General features: G+C 47.1%; 1 protein-coding gene across 8 annotated transcripts in view; it reads right to left on the bottom strand.

Moving 5' to 3' along the window:
- Positions 1 to 20660, bottom strand: part of Mecom (MDS1 and EVI1 complex locus) — a 546004-nt gene extending 525344 nt beyond the window's left edge. For 4 of the 8 annotated variants that reach the window (XM_060378178.1, XM_060378183.1, XM_060378181.1 and 1 more), the window contains exons 1-3: positions 20491 to 20660; positions 20062 to 20170; positions 18844 to 19949 (exon numbers count right to left, since the gene is read on the bottom strand). In XM_060378178.1, coding sequence (XP_060234161.1) covers positions 18844 to 18880 — 37 coding nt within the window. In that variant the 5' untranslated portion in view covers positions 18881 to 19949; positions 20062 to 20170; positions 20491 to 20660. The remainder of the gene's footprint in view (positions 1 to 18843; positions 19950 to 20061; positions 20171 to 20490) is intronic. The other 4 variants (XM_060378182.1, XM_060378184.1, XM_060378185.1 and 1 more) reach the window with 4 other exon arrangements.
- Positions 20661 to 20951: the final 291 nt, after the last annotated feature.

Genomic DNA, 20951 nt, shown 5'->3' with positions numbered 1-20951 from the left:
TCTCTCTTTCTCTCTCTCTCTCTCTCTCATTAAAATACTCAGGTTCTCAGAAATGAGTGGGATTCTGAAGGCTCACTCCTGAGACTACAAAATTATACTTTTGAATCCTGTCACTTTGTACTTTAAATATGGCATACTAAAATAATAAATAATAATAAGTCATCATTCAAAAGTCTTATAAAAACATGGTTTTAACCTGTTTCAAATAACTGAACTTCGTTATCCCTTTAAGCCTGGTACAAAGAATATTCTAAGATGTTATAAAATGTAAGTTTTAAGGAGAAAAAAAGCAAAGGAGCAATTAACTTAGACATTGCTGTGCTGAGCTGTAAAAGTCAAATGAAATTTCTTAGAGGCTTTGGGGATGAAGCGAACAGTTGTGAAACATCCAGCTGTAAAGCTGAAGCAGGGCCCCTCAAGTAGCCAGAGATGATATACATACTCAGACTGTAAATAAACACTCACACCTTTCTCCTTACCTAGCCCTGACCCTCAGTAAAGCCATTCTCCCTTACCGTAGTGCTCACAAAGGCATGTTTTCCAGACACAGGTTGTTGGGGCGTCCCATCCCAACATGCTCAACTAAGATGTTAGAACCAGTGAGCGCACTGAGCAAACATGTGCCCAGGTGCAGCCAAGTATACTGCACTGTCCAGCAGCAAAGGAGTTGTTCTAAACTCTTTAAAACTCATGAAAGAAAATTATTTTAGTGAATTTTCATGTGCATGCAAGTTAATGACTGACAGCATTGATGAAAAAAAAACCAACGGGCCTCCAAGAGGCCCTGGCAGCCAACATCCAAACTCCCTAAAATACAGCACATTTCTAGCCCCAAACCTAATTTCCTTTTGTTTAATGTTTCTGGGAAGAGCATCTCTTTTTTTGACATTTCATTTCTGGCTCCCCATGCACCCTGTGTGAGATGTTCCCTTTACCTGGGAAAGTTGGGAGAAAGGCTTGTGCCTGGGATTCTAGAAAGACAAAAGGCAAAGAGGCTGGCGGTGTGATCGAAGCCGCAGACACACAAAGCAGCTGCCCCTTCTGCTATCACACAGGTGGTTTTTACCTGTGCTTGAACCTCAACACGCTATTGTCTCCTTAAAAATGGCTGCAAGAACAGAACCATGTTAGAGCTCTCCCCAAATCACTCTCTCTGGGACGAAGTCTTCCCCACAGCGTCCTTTCACAACTGGAAATGTGCTACCTACTGCTGCAGAAAACGAATTTATGAAGAGGGCTGCAAACAAAGGCAGCCTGGTACCTGTAACCAGTAAAAGGAGGCTTGCACTAAAGGGAGACACCAAAGTGGGAGACACCAAAGGCTCACAAGAAAGCAGAAGTGGTGGCCTCCCACTATTCTTTAACCTCCTTCTTTCCAAGCCACACCTCAGACTGCCTCCCTTACCTGAGCCAGGGACCCAGGTCTCCATTGTTATGGCGTGAAGAGTACCTTCTCAGCTGTCCATAATATTCCAGGCAGTCACTTTTAGCTCGTTCTATCCTAACGCATTGCCTTCTCCCCAACATAAATTTATCTTCACGAAGTGCTAGATCTGAGAGTTTGTTGGGCCCTGCTTCCAAATCACACGGGTTATCCAATTCTCCAACCAGACAAACACTTTGCTGCAAGAGCCAAGCAGTTCAAGTGTTAAAATGAAGTTGAAGAGTTGTGAACAGATACAAAAGGAAAGATCCAGAAGGTCGTGGCCCTGCCTTCTTCCCTTTAAGGGTCTTCAGCTGAGCTTGGGCCAACTCACGACCCAGGATACTGTGAAGAAAGTGGAAATCAGAGCCCTGCAGCACCTTTTGGGAAGTTGTAAGGTGTAATTAGCTTGCAATTTTAGTAATGAAGCAATGATGTCATTCATCCAACAAAGACTTATAAAGTTCCCTGAATAAAGCTAAAATCATAATGTAATGGGAAACCACCACGCAGGTAACTGCAAAGAAACTGATGACAAAGAGATGGCCATCCCTGTCCAGAGGAGATTACTCACTGAAATTGCAGCAAAACTCCTCCCTGCCAAGAGTTGCATGAAATCACTTCTCTAACTTCAGGTGTCTTCAATCTAAAGTCGCATTACCTTTTATGAGCACCGAAATGCCCTGGAAACATGATACTCCGCTTTTATTTCAGGATAGAGAAGAATACGGCAGTAGAGGCTCACATCAGCTTCCTGGGCTCTAGAGTGAAGCAGATCAGCCATGTTAGAGCCTGGCTCTGCTCTTCAAGTGAGGAGACCTGGGCAAATAGTTCATCTTTCTCTGGAGTGTTTACCTTTAATAAAGACAGCAACACCCACCTCTGAGAGGTATGATAATAAACTTCACTCACCCACAAAAACTCAGTCATCTCTCCTGGTATATTATTATTTGTTCTCATTGTGATAAATGACCTCCAGCGTACAGAGCAAGAAGCGAAGCACAGAGAGGTCACGTAGGTTCTTTATGGTCATCCAGCCAAGATTTCAGTCTAATGTGGCTCACACTTTACACTCATATTGGAGAATATTAAATTTGCATAGCTCCTTATGGCATACAAAATCCAGCACACGTGTCCTCTTGCTTTATGGAGGAAAGCAAAGCGGAAGTAATTATTATTGACATTCCATCCCTAAGAGTACTGGGACTCCACAGGTTCAGGTTCTGCTGGGAGGTTCCACAGTAATGAGGTAGGAAGGTCGGGATTAAATACCTGTCCTGACTCCCCAGACAGCTTCATTCCTGAGAAAGCACACTTACAGCACCCAAATTATACTTTTTAATTTTTTAACTTATGCGTGTGGTATGTACATGTATGCAGCTGTGCTCACCCATGCGATAGCCTGTGGAGGACAGAAGTTGACATTGGGATGTCTTCTTCAATCACTTCTCCACCTCAATTTTTTTAATTGAAAAAAAATTAATTTCAGACAATATGTTCTGATACGGGTTTTCTCTCCCCCAACTCAGATCTTCCCCACCTCTCCACTCCCCCAAACCCTGTGCCAGGAGAGAGCTGAGTACTGTCCATACTTTGGTATAGTTATTTTTCTGAAGTGTCACCTGTCTCAGTGTTTTGTAAACACACTTCCCTCACCTTCTGATTGATTTAATAAAGAGCTGATGGCTGATAGCTAGGCAGGAGAGGAAAGGCAGGACTTCCGGGCAGGGTAGGAACTATGGAAGGAAATGAGAGGCTCAGGATTCACCAGCCAGACAAGGAGGAAGTCAGACATATCAGGAATGAGGAGAGGTGGCCATGAGGCAAATGTGGACTAGTATTCCTGGGGTTAATTCAGTTATATGAACTAGTTAGAAAATAGCCTAAGGTAAGGCCTGAACTATAAAATAATAATAATAATAATAATAAAGTCTCTGGGTCATTATTTGGCAGGAGCTGGTGGATTGAGACAGTCCAACAATAAACTTTATTCCATCCTCTGGTGGGTCCAAAGAAAGTCCCATTTTGCCATCAGAAACCACCTTATTTTGGTTTTTGGTTTTTGAGGTGGGGTCTCTCAATGAACCTGATGCTCACCATTTCATTCAGGATAGTTGGCCAGAAAGCTTCAGAGTTATACTTGTCCTTCCCTCTAGTGTAAAGTCACAGTCATACACAACTACATCTGACTTTTACATGAGTGCTAAAACCAAACTCAGGCTCCCATACTTACACAGAAAGCACTTTTTTACCCATTAAGCCACCTCCCCAACCTTCAAAATATACTTCTGAGGCATTCACACCTAAGGCAGAAAAGATCTACTAACCCATCTTTTAAGATGGATGGGGCTTAAAACGCTGTAGATGGCATCCTTTTGGCAAAGCTCTTAGCCGCAGTGAATTCTACCTAGTTAATGGTGATAAAGTCAGGCTAATCAGTCTGAAATCAGTAAAGGAAACAAGTAGTCAAATTTTCCACACAGTCTTGACCAACAGCCAAGATTAATTTGGAAGGCTGATTAAGAATGTAGCCCCTTCCACTGCATTAGGTAACAGAAGTAAACCTCAGTGACTTATATTACCATCATTCAAGGACAGGAAGAGATAGCTAATGATTTCGAGGCCCTGTGACAAATCTGGACACATAATGCATTTTACCTTGGCATTCCCAATCCTCTTTAATGATGCAGCTACCAAGTTGAAAGAGCAAAGATACAAGGCTGCTAATGAGTCAAACATCTGTGCTGTGTTTTAATGTTACAATATTGTCAACAGGAAGCTTAAGTTACTAGCATCATCTGCACTGAGGCAAACAGGGAGTTTTGCTCAGGGTTTCAGTCTGTGCCCAGTAGTAATGACATTGGATGTGCCAATCTCCATGCCAAACCTATGTCTGGAACACTGGCTGGGACACATACACACAGCTCAGCAAGATGCTGGCAAAGGGAGTTGGAAGCCAAAGCAATTCTTTTTCTTCTTTACTTCTGTTTTATGAACAACAAAATCATATGGCAACATGAGAGACTAGCTACTTTTCAGACAAAATGTCCATCTTTGGGTAACGGTCTCTTTCTGCTGGATAAAAATTAAACATAGGGCCTGGAATGTGCCTCGGTTTTTAAGAGTACTTGCCCAGCATGCAGAAGGACCTGGCTGGATTCCATCCCTGGCATTATATAAAACCAGTGTGGTAGCCCCAGAACTCAAGAGGTAGAAATAAGAGGATCAGAAGTTCAAGTTCATCCTTGGCTACAGAGTGATTTTTTTGAGGCTAGCCTGGTCTACATAAGACTGTGTCTCAAAACAAGAAGAATAAGAACAGGAAGGAGGAGGAAGAGGAGAAGGAGGGGGAGAAGGAAGAGAAGGAAAAGGAAGAAAGAGAAGATTGAATGTAGAAATAAGACATGCCTTTGAAACTATGGAAACTTCAATTTGTGCATCATTTTGCTCCCAGAGCTACACGTGGATAAGAGAGGAAACTCCTCCCAAGCTCCACCTTCTTGACCAGTGACAGGAAACAGTAAGAAAACTATGCATGTGGTAAATAAAACTGTAAATTTAGGATAGTGGGAAGGGATGACTTGTCTATCCACAGAGCCACTCTAAAAACAGAGACCCAAGGACACCCTGTGCCTGCTCAGGCAATATGATCACATACACACACAGAGAGAGAGAAAGAGAGAGAGAGAGCAAATTCAATGTGTGGGTCTTTCATGAAACACTGGACTGCCACCTAACATATAATTTTCCCTCATAGTGGGTATTTGAAGGCCCAGAAACAAGTCTTACAACAAACTGAAAACATAAATTGTCAGGCTGGTGCGCAATGGCTCAGCAGGCAAAGGCTTTTGGTGCAAAAACCACCGATGGCCGGAGTTTGGTCCCTGGGACCCATATGGTGGGAGGAGAGGACCAGTTCCCAAAAGCTGTCCTCTGGCTTCCACACTCATGTCACAGTACACCCAAGCCTCCATATATGCTCGTGCATGTGCACATACATTTAATCATTTAATGTAATTTAAGAGTCTTTGGAAGGACTGGAGACATGGCTCAGTGGTTAAGAGCGCAAGCTGCTCTTCCTGAAGAGCCAGGCTCGATTCCTACCTGGCACCTACACGGCAACTCATAGTCTTCTGCAACTTCAGTCCTAGAGGGTCCAATGCCTTCTCTTTGTCTCCATGGAGACCAAGCACGCATCCACACACATAAAAATAAACATAAATAAATGCTTTTTAATCTTTTTTTTTAAACATCTAAGTTGTAATTCTCAAAATTAAAACATTTTTTTTCCTGAAAGGGAAAAGAAAGGATAATGCATTTTCTTTTGAGGATTGATGTGATGTAAGCCTATATCTGTTGTCACCGCTGTAGTCAAACCTCTGTAGCTCAGTCTGTGTGACCTGTTACCCTTGCTTTAATTATCACCCCCTCCCACGGAAACAATCTGTTTACATGTTTGTCTCTCCCAAAGGCTTCTTTCTACCTCTCCTAAGGGTAGAAAACAACTTTTATTTCTCTTTGTGTGGTTAGTGCTTGTCTTGAACTTCTTAACTAACGTATATGCTCAATAGATATTCATTCAACTGAACTGAATTAGGGGTCCAGAAATTTGGTATGTTTTTCTGATGCTGCTGCCTCTGACCCAACGTTTGCAGCTCAAACAGACATCTCGCTCCCTCCATCTATAATGATGCAGAAACACTTCTATCCAGGCTCCTAGTTCATGGACTCAAGTAAATGTGTACCAGGTACACATAAATGCATGCCACAAAACCGAAGTAAATATCACTTATAACATTTACGTCGTATGTGCTTCTGCCAAGAATTAAGAAAGCAAATGTATTTGTCTGCAACTCCCCAAGGGTCAGTGTACCACCCATCAAACACATAATAAAGATCCCCTATTGAGCTCGGAAACTAACTTGTTTGTGCCCATACAAACCTAAGGACCCAAGTTCAAATCCCCAGGAGTCATGTAAAACTGGGTGTGTTGATACACATCTATAATTCTAAGACTATGAGAAATGGGAGACAGAAATGGGAGAATTCCCAGAAGCTTGAGGGCCAACTAGATTGGCAAACACGGGCAGACGACAAAAACACGGGCAGACGACAAAAAGACTGACAGCCCCTGTCTCAATGAAGTGCAAAGTGAGAACACAAAAGCTTCCCAGCCACAAGGCCTCATGTGGTAATAAAAACATTTTGATGAAAGAGCAGGCATAGGATCCAGCACACCAAGCTCCTGAAGCTACTTTCTAGTCACTGATAAGCAGAAACCTGACCTAGTTATCTCCTCTGCCTACAAACTATGGTCAAGCCGCATGTCCATTTGTGGAATGACTCCAAGAAACTGAGTTTCTCAGGTTTTTGTTTGTCATGCAATATATACCAACCACGGCTCAATTTGATGGATTTAATTTAAAATATATTTTGAAAACTGTTAGCTGAGAACATTGTTCCATGGACCCACAGAATAACCTTACTGCATACAACATGCACACACACACATGCACACACGCACACTTAAAAAATGAACTCATAACAAATTCTGTACTCAAAGGAATCAAAATTGAAGTAAATTAATTCATTAAAAGATTTATAAGGCTAGATTTTAATTCCTTGAGTGGTATCTGGGCAGACATGATCTAAAATATCTAGTATAGTTTTAAACTCATACAATCCAATGAGCTTTAATAAACAAAGTAGTTCCCAGTAGAACCAAAACTCAGCTATTCATTCCTGTGTGTGTGTATGCGTTTGTGTGTGTGTGTGTGTGTGTGTGTGTGTGTGTTTGTGTAAGCTTCTGTGTAAACAAAGGAGTCTAACTCAGGATTTTTTTTTATATTTAATCAGCAATATTGCCAAAGAAAGCCACTCTTCCAAAATCTCCCTATCCTGGTTTATAACTTATAATAAAATGGAGTTATGGATCTGATGGGCTCTAGGGTATAACATTATACTGTCACTTTTTCAATTCTAGAGTTAAAAGAGATAGTTTCCATGATAAAAAAATTTTTCCATAGTCTGCTTGCCCACTTAAAAACATTGGAAATGGTCTTTCCAATCCATAGGCTAGAAATTATTATAGGTAATTTTTTAAAGAACATCGAAATAAGTTCTTATTGTCTTTAGTAACCTTCCTCATTTACTCAATACTTGCATCCACTGGCTTAAAGTATACTCACTGGATAATAATGTATCATCACAACAAGGAAATTACAAAAAAAAAATTTAAAAATTAAAAACTTTAAACCCTAACAACCTGCTTGACTAGTTGGGACTGTGTGTATTGAGTCAACCACAGCCTGCTCCACACAGCGGGAGAAAATGCAAATGGGGCAGAAAGATGAGATCCAAAGAAATTCCTTAAGCTTGAAATCTCAGATAGATCACAGTGGATCTTTCAAAGATGTACCTTGGCCCTGGGCTTAGACCCTTGATCCTCTGGTGGGGGTTGGGGTAGGAGCCGGTAAAGATGCCTGGAAATCAGATCTGCCCTGACAGGGTGAGGCAACCCTCTTTGACCTCCCTGAAGCCTGCTGTGCTTGCATCTCAGAGGCCAGCACGGTTAACCCTGAACTGCAAGCTTCCTTTAATTGTAGACTTTCAGTTTCCCTCCAGCCCTAGTTAGGGGAACTTCCCTGCCTGTTCTTTTCCAAATACTGAAAACTACCCAAATGTCATTCTAAACCAGAGTTTGAGCATAATGTGTTAGGTCCAAACAGCAGAAATCTGCTGCCTTTGAAGAGAAAGAGTTAGAATGACGTCCATGGATGAAAGCAAGTCATAAACGAGTGTGTGTGTGTGTGCGCGAGCGCGCTATTATGTGCACAGGGGAAAGTACAGGATGAGTGGTACGCATTAGCAAGTGGTATACAGCAACAACAACAAAAATTGCACTTTCTATGTGACATGGTCTTTTAGTTATATGTGGAGTGTAAATTGTGTGATTAAAAAATAACCTTTCTAAGGTTATTTTCAAAAACTGCTGAGGACTTCAGGGTCTTACATAATAATATACCAGGATGAATTAAGAGGCAAACGTCCAAAATATTCATGGCGGGAATTGGGAAGTCCATGACCTCTCAAAGCGGCATGAAAATGTTTGCATATTTGGGTGCCTTCTGGAAAGCATGAAAATCAGACACGGCTGTACATACGTCCAGAACTCCAGTGCTGGGCAGCAGAGTCAGAAACATTCCCCCAGGAGCACTGCTCAGCCAGTCTAGCCAAAAAGGTGTTCTTCAGGCTCAACAAGAGAGCCTGTCTCAAGGCACAGAAGCTGAGAGAGACAGCCTACCATCGACCTCTGGCCTGCAAGCACGCCTGCATGGGTGGTTGTACACATACACACACACAAATTAATAATAATTAATAATAATAATAATAATAATAAAAGGGTTTCCAACTCATTTATAAGCATTGCTAATAACAGCACAAGAATTCACACCTGGCAGCTCACACCTGAACTTACAACACTGAAGCCTTTTGGTGGTTCAAGTCTGAGCAAAGTTGTCTAAGCAAGGATTCTGTGTTCTCCATAGAAATGAGGTGCGTGTGAAACTGGGAGCAGGGGAGTAGACATGTGGAGAAGAAGTCAGTCTTACCCTTCTCTGAAGGGGGTCGAATGGAAAGAGCGGGGCTCATCTAATCTTAGTCAAACAAGATTTGGTACAGCAGCCTCTGTCAAGCTTAGACTGTCTGAACAAATCCTTAATCACCAGCGAGCATCAAAATACACTAGGGAACTCTTGTTGCTGTCTTGTCTGTGAACACCGTATGAACTGGGGTCAGGATTTATGTAAATGATGACCTTGGTGCGAGGAAGGTCCCCATTCAAGCCTCAGGACCAGAGCTCCTAGAGTCCTCCGTTCACTGTCCTTCTCCTGACTCCACCGACATTCTGCAGCTTCAGATGCACGGTAGAGTTGAAGGTCAAGTGTGACTTGAGTGAGGAGCCAGGAGGCATGCCTGCACTGGCAAAACGAGGGAGATTATTGGTGAAAACTTGGAATAATACTCACTTTCCAATGTGCTTTCCAGAAGGTTTATCACTGTCGAAATAGGCCGATTGTGGATTTAGCATGCAGCTAAAGTTTCTGCTATGCCTGAGTCCTAGTGCTGACATCACCTCACCATGCAAGTTTCCCAGACCCCCCCCAAAAAAAATTGAAAGGGTTTGCATAATCCATTAGAGCCCAACACTACTAACACCATCATCTAATCGTGCTGCTAACTGTCTATGCAAGCCTGCTAGCAGGCCCAAATCAGAGAAGAGCTCTACAAGAGCTTTGCGATCAAGCCAGAGAAAGAAGATGAGAGATGCATCATAAGATTCCAAAACGATGGTGTGTTAACTCTATACAGTTGGGACCAAAATGGCAGAGAGGAGTCAACGCCTCTAGGAGTGCTTCAGAGGGGAAGAGCATGGGTAAGTGAGAATCTAGATAAGAGTCGTAAAGTCGTTAACAGTCTCGGTGCAGTGTGCATTGATGTACAGGCTATGGCAGCATCATAGCAGGAGTTGGAAGGGGGAGCTGCAAGGGTAGCTGGTCAGGGGGTGAGAGGGGAAGAATGGATGAGCATGTTAAGCTGAAGACAGGAGAAAACCGGAAAAGCTGAGGAAATATAGTGAACATATGCTGGGCTTGTATCCACTTGACGCATTCTAAGTTCACCGGTTGGTCAAACCTCACGTGATGTAAGTGCCCCCTGTTCAGAAGGAAGGGAGCTGGAACACAGAATGATTAAGCAGCTTGCTTTCATTTCATCCAGCCAGAGATTAGCCGGGCTGGATCTGAACCAGAACCGAAGCTCAGAGTCATCCAGACTTGAGAGTGTGAAGGCATCTTAGCATCAGGAACAAAATTGGGGCTCAGTATCTAAACTCATTGGAATTGCTTATATGCATGGCCCATTCTACACAAAAGTACATCTATATACATGGCAATATTCCAACTATGTTTTTCAATGGGAAAGCATTCACTGAAAAGTCCATTGATGATCACATTGGTATAAATAGTTTGTTCAGTCCAACCTCCATTAGCAGTGCCCATTATATTGACATTACACCGAGGCCCCTCACTTTCAAATCTCAGAGCCTAATTTAATTTTCTATTCACCTACGCCTGTGACTGCAGAGACCAATGTGCTTGTTTTCAAATGCCCCCTGAACATATGTAACTTTCATTTCCAAGGAAACCATTCGCATCAGATAATATAGCCAATCCTTTAAGAAATTAGTTTCTCCATCTCGCTTAAATTTAGGTCCTTAACATCAGTTGGACTCCTCAGTAACAGATGTGCAGGAAATGACATCTGGACCTCCCCAGAAACAACTTTTCCTCTGAATACCCTCAGTAGCCAAATGAATTCTTCCCCCATCATGAAGAACCACACTGTCTCCTAATGGCTTACTACCCCCCCCAACCTAGCCCACAAATCAAAGAACTGGGTTTAGAAATAGAAGAGAGTGAGGGAAGGAGGATGGGACTAGGGGGTGAGATGGGGCTAAAACCAGGATGTAAAGTGAATAAAAAATCAATAATTTTTTTAAAAAAGAAGAAATAAGAAAGGTTTGTGTCCTGTGGCTAAAGGGGGAGGAAAAGGGGTTTCACTTTGGGTTTTGTTGTTGTTGTTGTTGTTGTTTTAACCAATTAATGATGAGCAGCATGAAGAGAAAGAAAGTTACACCGTTGCTGTCAAAGACTGTTTTCTGGATAAATGGTTAAATATCAGATTCTGGGATAAGTATTTCAATCCATCAAAACATAAGCAAGCATGCATACATGCACACATCACACACATACACATATACACACCACACAAACACACATACACACACACGCACATACACACCATACAAACACAAACACACACATGCATACACACACCTATACACAGAATAAACAAACTTCCCGGTTTTTCACAATGAATTTATTGCCTCGTTTGGCTTCAACTTTAATGTGTCCACATTGTATACGCAATCTCCCTTTATCCAAGGCTATAACTTACTGAGAAGACAAATGAGACATTTCCTATGGGCATATAAATACTTCTAAAACTGTGTCTGGATAAAAACATAAACTGCTAGAGGAAAAGGGTATTTCCTCCTCAGGAATTTTAATTAATAAATCAAACAGGAAATGATTAAGATGTATTGATTGACTGACTGATTGAGGCTTAGGTACTGGGAAAACATTCACCTGATGAACACTCCTATTTCACAGGAGCCCAACGACTATGGTATTCTCCTTCTCAGGGAGAGTGGCCTGACAATTCCCACTTCACAAGTAAGCCCACTTCACAAGAGACGACCAATAGCTTAAAGCTGACCTGGCTATTCAATCAGGGATCACACTCAATTCAAACACTGCTGTGAACATTTTAAATGTTCATGAGAGCTGAAACCACGCTTTGCCAAGCACGGGGCCTACCACACAGCAGGACTTCGTTTAATGTTTGTTGTATAAAATATCGCCAAACCCTGCCAACAGCTGCACTGAAGAACTTTTCACAAATGCCATCATTTGAACAACACCAATGTACAAAATTAAATCCTCAGGCAGATTTTTAACAACGGTAAGAATCCTGCTCAGTCCTCCCTCCTACACAGCCATTGACTCCCAAGCAGGTACTTAATAAAAGAATTCATAAAATCTGTTTGCTAGATAGTGTATCCTTTAGAATTATAGTAAAATTAGTAGCCAGTGACTGGACTGAACGTGCAAACCAAAAACATGTTTATTGTTGAATAAGAATAACTAAAGTTAAAACTAAAAGTAATTTCAGAATGAACACCTTTGAAGAGTCAGGAATTTGATTGAAAATGCAGTTGCTCCCCCCCCCCCCCGCCTCTTCTAATGAAACAGTTCTTTAATGACAAAGGAACTTTTATAATAATGCAGAAGAGCACAGCTCCAAGGCAAACTCTCTCCCTATTCTAATCATGGCTATTATTTCTTAAAATGAAAATGGCTGAGGTCATTGTAGTCTATTTCAGGGTTTGCATGCATTGGTGGTATTTTTCCCTTGGCTTTGAGCTCTCCACGTTACCAGCTAAATGTTATGGGGTTTGCTATGTGCCCTTTCAAATCCCATTCTTTTTAATAATGGACTTTACACAAATAAATTAAAGCAAATTCCACTTTCTTTCCTAACAACTCCAGATGGAGTCCACACTTGCAAGAGACCTGGAACTTGCTTTTCTTTAAAAAAAAAAAAAAAAAAAAAAAAAGGCATGGTTCTCCCAGCTGCATAAAACACTATGTGGTTGTCCAAAAAAAAAAGGTACTAAAAAATAAGTTAAACTGTGAGATTCTTATTGTTCTTTTGACCAAACTGAAACAGCTTACTTAGGGGCAAGGAAGTTGCCCAGGAACAAAACCCCTTCAGCAGCGCCCTACATGCTGTTGAGAGTTGAACCGTCTATACAAAGCCATAGAGAACACATCAGGAAACCCTGATGGACCCAGTGTTCAAAATTATCAAATAACTTGAGACACTGAATTCGCATAATCACACGCTTCTTTTAGCTATGATTAATATTTCACTGCGTTTCTGAACTTATTGTATTCTGTTTGATTTGTTTTATTCTGAGTTGCCGTCTTTCTGAACTTTTTGCTTTATTTTCCTTCTGATTTGCTATCAAGTCATACAAAACAGCCCCACCTCTAATGAGCCTCTGCCCACACCCAAGTATGAGAATGACTATAATACATACATACTGTGGAGTTCTGCCTGTTAAAAATGCCCTAAGCTCTGTTTGTTTGTTTATTTTTTTGAAAATCAACTTGCAAGACCAATGTATTAAGCTTTTATGAAAGAGATGAAATAATTTTAAACACAGACACACAATGAGTTTATTTATTTAGAAACTTGTTAAATGGAGTCTGGGAATTCAAATATTCAATGTTGACATTGTACAGATCTGGCCAGAAGCCAGGACCTGGTCTCCAGAGGGACCCATTGGACAAGGAATCCAGACCTTCCTCTCCTCCCACTTGAACTAAAAAGGTAGAAGCCATTAGTTATACCCACAGCAGTATCTGAACCACACTCAAATAATCTGCCCCAACCAGGGTCCTTCAAAGGAGGGCAAGTGTGCTTAACTCTTTAGTGGTGAGCTGGAGCAGTGAGCCACACTTCCACAGAGCTTTATAAATAGCTCCTCCTCTGTGCAGAAACTTCTCTGAAGTCTCTTGCATGGCAAGAAAGCAAAAGCAGTTAACAGGATTTTTTTTTCCCTCTGTATATGCTTAGGGTGGGGATAGCAATGTGTGCAAACTAGGAGTCTGGATGAAGAGTTCTGCCCCTCTTTGGTCCCTCCCCTGTCCTCTGTGCTGTCCTCAATATAAAGCCAAGTTCCTTGAAAATACCATTAAACTCCTCAGGAGGCCAGGAGAGTGGGAAGAAGGGGAGAAGCTAATTTTAGAAAGAGGATCCTGGCTAGTGGGAAGGTGAGGGGACTATTGGTTCCCATCAGAAGGAAAATCAAACCCCTGGCTGTTACAGAAACGCCGATAGCAGCTTCCAGTCCAGAAGGGGTTAAGCATGGCTCCAGAAAATAGTGCCTGGCACCCTGGCAGTGTGTCTGTCTCCTCCTGGCCCATGCCCCCACCTCAGAGCCCCTCCCTCGGGCCTGAGGGAATGCCCCGCAGAGGGGGTGAATAAGTGAGGGTGTGCAAAAGAATGTTCCAGAACCACCGGGGACGGTACTGTGAGAGTTTTGTGCACGGTTTCCGTGTGTCTACACCGTTCTTACAAACAAGGCTCAAGCGGTGTGCACCAGTCAGTCAGCACCCTGGAGTGGAAGAGAGGGCGCGCTGTTTAACCAGAGCCTTGAGCTCAAAACTTAGAAGTCTGGGAAGGCAAAGGAACTGGAAGGGACCGGGACCAGTACGCTCTGGGGGAGTTCAGGCTCTTTGATTCAAGCGACTTTCCCTGCCCCACCCAGTCGCCCTATGAGGGCCAGTGTTCTCCGAACTCAGCAGTGTGGAAATGGAAGCGTTTGAGCTCGGTCTAGCTCCCCGTACCCTGAGAACCTGGAATGAGCCAGTGACAAGACAAGTCAAGGCCCTCAACCTTGGGACCAGCTTGCTTTCTGCGAGGGGTGCCAGGAGAGAGGCAGCCAAGGTGGGCGCATAGGGAGGTATTAACCCTGCCCTCTTGCTCCTCTGGGCCGGGTCTGAGCCAGCCAGAGTCCTCAGCCGTGGCCCTCCTCTTCGGCTCCATGCTGTAGCCTCTGTTAACCTGCCCCATACTTCCAAAAGCAAAACAAAATCAACTCTCAAACGCTCAGATCTTTAAAAAGAAACTGCTTACAAGACCTTCATCTTGGACGAGGGCCGGGGTTGCAGAGACTATGTCCTGGAAAGACCTGTTAATTCCTATTCGACAATGCTCCAACATGTTGAGGGTCAGTACAGGAGGGTAGGCCCTGGGCGCAGGGAGAGACTTGGCTAAGAAAAGCGTGAGATGGGGCTAGCCTCAAAAATCACAGGCTCACCCAGACACAGGAGCAGAGGTCCGCAGTCTCCAAAACCTGAGACTTCCAGTCCCGGAACAGGAGGCTCTGCAGCTGAGGAACCCGTCCTCTCCCACAGTGTTGGGGATAAGGGGAGAATGAAAAGCATAATTAACCTTCCCCTAAACACAGAACCCAAGAGAGGGTGCAAAACGCGGCGAAATGGTGCCTCAAAGTGCCAAATGAAATAAAGGAGCCCTAAGCCAGGGTAATGACCAAATAATGGCAAATGAAACGCCTTCCTACAAGGGGCCTCAGCCTGTGTCGGGAGAACAATTTTTTTCCTCCTGCAAAGCAAACCTGGACTAAACAATAAACCTGTACGTGAGAGCCAGGCTCTGCCTCCACGCAGCTTCTGAAGGGTGGCTGGGAAGGCAAGGAGGCCAGGCTGGGAAGTGTCCTTGGAATCCTAGGTGCTGGCCTGCAAGGGCGAGTTTAAACACGGGAGGCAGAGCTGCCGTGTACCTTTCTTACTTCGGAGCCGTTTTTTTTTTTTTTTTTTTTTTTTTCAAACAAAGATCAAGCAGAGGAGTAACAAGTGCCCACGGCACCACCGGGGTTTTGATGATCTCGTTGCCTTCTGCGGCTTAAGAGACTTCTGGGGGGGGACCCCGCAGTAAGGGGACTAGTGGGTGCAGCTTGCTCGTCGCTTTGATTGAAACCCTAAAGGCTGGTGCTTTGGCAAAGTGAGGTGGGTTTCCCTTCAGTGCTTTAGGCTGCCGGCGCGCGCGCTGCAGACCCTCTGGCTCACTTGCTTCCCACCCCTGAGAAGAGCGGCGACTGGAATTTCTGGCAAGGCCCAGGTGCTTCTGCAGCTACCCCCACAACACCCCAAATCAAAACGGCCGGCCGAGGAGTCCCCCGGCTGCCGGAGTGGGCTCGTCCTATTTAGTTTTCTCTCCTTGAAGGTGGAAATGTGAGTCAAAGGTTTTAAGAGAGCACGGATGCCAACTTTCTTGCTTTTCCCTGTTTTTATTTTTTACGTTAAACCTTTGTTTAGTAAAAACGGTTTACAACGAAATGATCAGTCTCAGCTATTGTGTAAAACCAAGTCCCTGTAAGTTAGACCCAAGATGGTGCGCTCAGTCTGTCCGTGTGACCTCAGGGAGTGTTTTCAAGGTATGTGGTCTCTGGTCTCCTACGCTTTCGACAAGACCTAGCCAAACCGACATCCACCAAAGACACACACGAGAGACAAAAAGAACGGCCAACTCCAGGAGAGAGAACTGTTTGTGCACGGCTCGTTTCCCGCGTAAATGCTTAACATTTGCCACGATCGCGGTAAATTGGTTTTGTCTTGTTTTGTTTCCGATATGCCGGTTATTTTACCTCTTTCTAACTCAGGAAGGGTGAGGGGAGAAAAAGAAAAAAAAAAGAAAAAGAAAAAGAAACAGCGCCGGTAAGCGGCTAAGTTTCCGCTGGATGGTGGCACCGCGGGCAGGGGTCACCAGCCACCTCTGCCGCGCGCAGTTCGGAGAGAGAAAACCGCGCTTTAAAAATACTAAAATCCGCACTTCGGATACGATTTCCTTTACTGCTCGGACGGCGGCTGGAAAACTGCACAAGGCAGCGCCCGCGTCTCGGGGAGGCAGCGGTGAAGCGCCGGCCGCGGGGACCTGGGGCTCTGCAGGGAAAGTTCCCAAGGCTGGGGTCCTACTCTCTCGGAGTGCACGCGGGCACCCTTACCCCTACCAGACAAAAAAAAAAAATCAATGTGCGTCTCACTGGCGCTGACTGACAAGTCCCGCCAGCTCAGAAGCGGGGGCTCGGCTGCTGGACGCGGGCGCGCAGCTCGCTGGTTAAGGAAAACAGCCAGGGCGTGCGCGAGGGGCGTGGGGGCGCCGAGGAAAACTCGAAGCGTTTCCCAGGGCCGCTTTCGCTTCCTCGGGTGCCGGGCAACCAACCAGGCGGGGTGCTAAGCTTCAGGCTTTCCTTTCACAACTTAACTGCCCGGCTGAAGCCATCTCCCCGCCTCCTTCCACACACTCACACACTCACACTCACACTCACACTCACACTCACACACACTCACACCCCCCTAACGTTTGAAGCATCACAGCCATCAAACACGTGTGCGTTTATTCCCCGTCCGATGACAAATCGAGGAGACAGCGGGCCCAGCGAAAAGCCAACGGGAAAAACAGCTCGGCCGGCGCCCTCGACACCGCTGCAACGAAGCGAAGGGAGCGGCAGAGGGAGAAGGCAGCAGGCTGACCCGGGAGGGGGACGGCCCTGGGTTGAGATCTCTCCCCCCCCCCCAGCCCTGAGCTCCAGGGGGGGGGGGGGGGAAGAGGTGTGGGTGCAGCGCACGGGTGCGGGGCGCCCGCGAGGACGGGGCATCGCGATGGGTTCCCCACGCCGGGAACGCAGGGCACCCGGGAGCAAAGCGACCGCGGCCGCTGCGCCAGGACGCGCCCGGGGATGCCGAACCGGGCGCTTCCGGGCCTCGGCCCCAGCGTGCAGGGGGTGGGAAGGGGGTCGCCTGGAGGACTTCACTGGGGCAGACGTACTCCTCCACGGCCTAATTCCCCATCGTCTCCCGTCCGAAACCAACCAAACGGGAGAGTCGGCAGGTCCAAGTGTGAGGGAGCCCAGCGCGGCCCGGCCTGCGCCCTGCCCCGGCGGCTCTGACACCGAGGGGTCCCCTCCCGCGCCGAGCAGGAGCGTCTCGGTAAACCCCAGCCCGGTGGCCCAACAGTGCTCAGCAACGCTCCCCCACCCCCACCCCGTCCTACCCCGGCGGGTCCCCCCAAAAAAGCCCTTCGCTGCAAGAGTGGGGGATGGGAGCCCCGTCGAGCCCGGCCCAAACCCTACTGCCCGAATCCCGCGTGACCGCGGCTGCTCCAGCCCGGAGCAGGCAGAGGGCGCCGGGGAGGAGGAGTGACCGGGGACCCCGGCGGCACCCAGGAGGAGGGCGGCGGGCCGAGCTGCGCCGTCCCGGCGGCCCCGGGTTCCGACAGCCCGCCCCCTGGGGGTCACTCGGCGCCCTGCCAGCCCGGGGTTCTCGGCCCGGAGCGCGCCCTCCCTTCAGGCCGGGCGCGCGCAGCCTCGCTCGCCGTCCTCTCCACGCCCGGGCCCGAGAGCGCCGGCGCGACCTCCCCTCTCCTCCCCACCTGCCGAGCGGCTCGGCGGAGCCCGGGGCTCGGCGCTGCCACTGCTTCCCCCACCCCCCCCCCACCCCATCCACCGAGCCGCGCCACCCCACCCCCCCACCCCGCCTCCCCTTCCCCGGGGCTCCCGCCGCGCCGCGGAGAAGGACCGAGCGCACAGCGCCCACTACCGCAGCCTGGGCTCGGCGCAGCGCCCGCCGCCCGCGCAACTTGCGAGCGGCCGCCTCGCAACTTTTCCCAACTCCGGCCCAGCCGGCCGCCGCGGCTCCCTCGGAGCCCTCCACCCATCCCAAACCCCAGAAACAAACCGAGTCTCGGAAAGGCGCCCTTCCCCTGCCCGCCCCCCCCACACCCCCACTCCCCCCTCCTCCCGCTCCGGGGACTAGCTGGTTGGCCAGAGGCGACTCTCCCCCGCCTGGGGGGGGGAAGGGAGGGGAGGGGGACACACTCTCCTCTCCCCCCACCCCTTCGCGCTCACTCGCGCGCGCTCTCCTCCCTCCCACCCAGCTTTTTGCTGCCCCCACCCCCACCCCGGAGTTGCCACAGCTGGTCCTGGCGCGGGGCTTAGGACTACCGCGGCTCCTCTGTGCCCAGAGCAGGAGCCGGGGCGCGGAGGCTGGAATCGGCAGGTTGCTCGGGCTGCGGGCTGCTCTACGCCTGCCTTTCACCCGGGGGGCCCCCCGCGCCAAAGCAGCCCGCGCTCTCTCCCGGAGCTCTAGACACAGATATGCAAGATGGCAGAGGAGGGGGAAAAGCCAATAGAAAAGGGATATTGCACCTACTTGTGGCCAGTTTCCTTGCCCTGCCTTTGGATCTCATGCTGTGCCCAGTCCTGCAGCAGCTGCTGGGTGGTTGGGGTTTTTTTTTCTTGGATCTTTTCCTTCTTTTGGTCTCTCTCTCTCTCTCCCTCCTCTCTCTCTCTCTCTCTCTCTCTCTCTCTCTCTCTCTCTCTCTCTCTCACTGTGTGTGTCTCGTGCACGCACACACACTTCCACACTCGGTCTTTCACTCTCTCTCCCTCCCTCTCTCTCTTTCTCTCAATCCACACTCGCTATCTCTAGCATTGTCAGTTTGGACACCTTCGCACATGCGCGCTAGACGCCCCTCCAACATCTCAGCGCCGCCAAAAAAAGTTTGGAGCGATTTATCACTTTGATTTGGAGATCTTGTCAGATGGCAATCGCCGAGGAGGCGGAGAAAGGGAGCTACGGGGAGGGCGGCAGGGGGCGGGGAGCGAGCGCGGGGAGCTGGAGGGGAGCAGACACTTTGCCCAAAGGGGAAAAAAAAAAGAACAAGAAAAGTCTTGGACAGAATCGATTCGTGGGGCAGGGGACTATGTCCGTGTGGGAGTCAACAATAAACATGCATTATAATTATTATTGTTTTCTCCACCATAAATTACATTGTCTGTAGGAGAGAAAAAGAGCGGAGGAGGAGGGAAAAAAAAACACTTCAGGATAAATCTTTCCCTCTACAAAAGAACTAGGTTGAGGGCTGGACCGTGAACTCATTATCCAGGAGAAAGGCGAGACGCGTCTTGAACTTGAGAGATCTGCCTTTGCTGCTGCTCTCCTCCAGAAGTTCCTGGGGCTTCCGCTTTGGATGAATAACCAGCCGCTTCTCGATTTTAACTGTAACACGAACGGTAGCTGCTATCCTTGGAACATTCCAGTAGTCTGTTTCCATCAAGTAGCAACAACCGCCCTTGATTCTCAGGTCCCGGCGGGCTGGACGTTTGACATCCAAGACCTCCTGCTTCGCCTAAGGTCGGCTGTCACCTTCCGGCCTCCTGCTGCAGCTCAGCCCGCCTGCCATTTCCACTCACTCGCTGAAACCTACAACCTCTGGGGTCACCAGCGGGAGGAAGGGGGAAATTCCATACGCATACCTAGGAAATACAGAAAGGACATTGTTGAAATGCGCTTAATTACAGAATTTACTAATGAAGTGCGCAGGCAGAAAATGAGCACACCAAGGCTTAGGTGTGTTCTGTGACTCACTCCGAGCTCAGTGTGGATTCTTCTCTTGGTACAACCTTCTTGCATGAAACAGTTGTGTTCAATACCTTCCACGTGCTATTTATGTCTCCGTTAATATCTGCTGCAAATCCTGCCAGACACCATAAAAGAAAATTGCAATCTTTTCGGTGCCAGTGCTGCTACAGCACATCCCAATGCTAAAGTCAGAAGAAACGGGAACAGAAAGCTGGTTCTGGTCTCCGTTTTTGAGAGAGAAACGGGGGACGAGCGGGCTTGTTGAGAACACTCAGTTGCACCTGTTGGCATCCGTTGTTGTCTGAGCTAGGACCACACTTGTGAGAAAGCTAACAGCTAGGTTCAATTCCCCGGGGGTTTCAGTGGCCAAAAAAATAACCCAAACAAACCAACAAACAAAAACCCCAACGCTTACAGGACCTTAAAGATACCCACCACCTTTCCTTCTCCAGACCTGTGTAATTCCAGGGGCATTCAGACATAAAATACAGGTCCCTAGAGAACCGAGCAACAGCTCCCAAGGGAGACAGATGTGTAACCTTGAAATATGAGGAAGAGAGAGGAGGTAAAGGAGGAAATGACGAAGAACAGGAGTGAAACAGCTTCCAGAGGAGAAAGTTCTGGTGCCCACACACGTGAACACCAGGGAATCATGCTCTCTCCCCTCCCCCACCGAGGCACCTGGGATTTTACAAGACCTACTAGAGCTCCAGTTGCCTACCGCATGCAGGTGTGTGTGTGTGTGTGTGTGTGTGTGTGTGCGTGTGCTTGAACTTTTAGTATGTGCAGAGACCAACGACTACTGCATGTGTCGACACAGGTCTACGGCTCTAAAAATCCCCCAGATCTACTGGCTCCACTCTGTTTAGGAGTGTCCGCCTCTGACCAGTAAGTGC

The sequence above is a fragment of the Meriones unguiculatus genome, chromosome 2, assembly GCF_030254825.1.
Source record: "Meriones unguiculatus strain TT.TT164.6M chromosome 2, Bangor_MerUng_6.1, whole genome shotgun sequence".
In the NCBI taxonomy this organism is placed as follows: domain Eukaryota; kingdom Metazoa; phylum Chordata; class Mammalia; order Rodentia; family Muridae; genus Meriones; species Meriones unguiculatus.
Note: the sequence above shows the minus strand (reverse complement) of the source record. Positions and strands in the feature narration are given on the sequence as shown.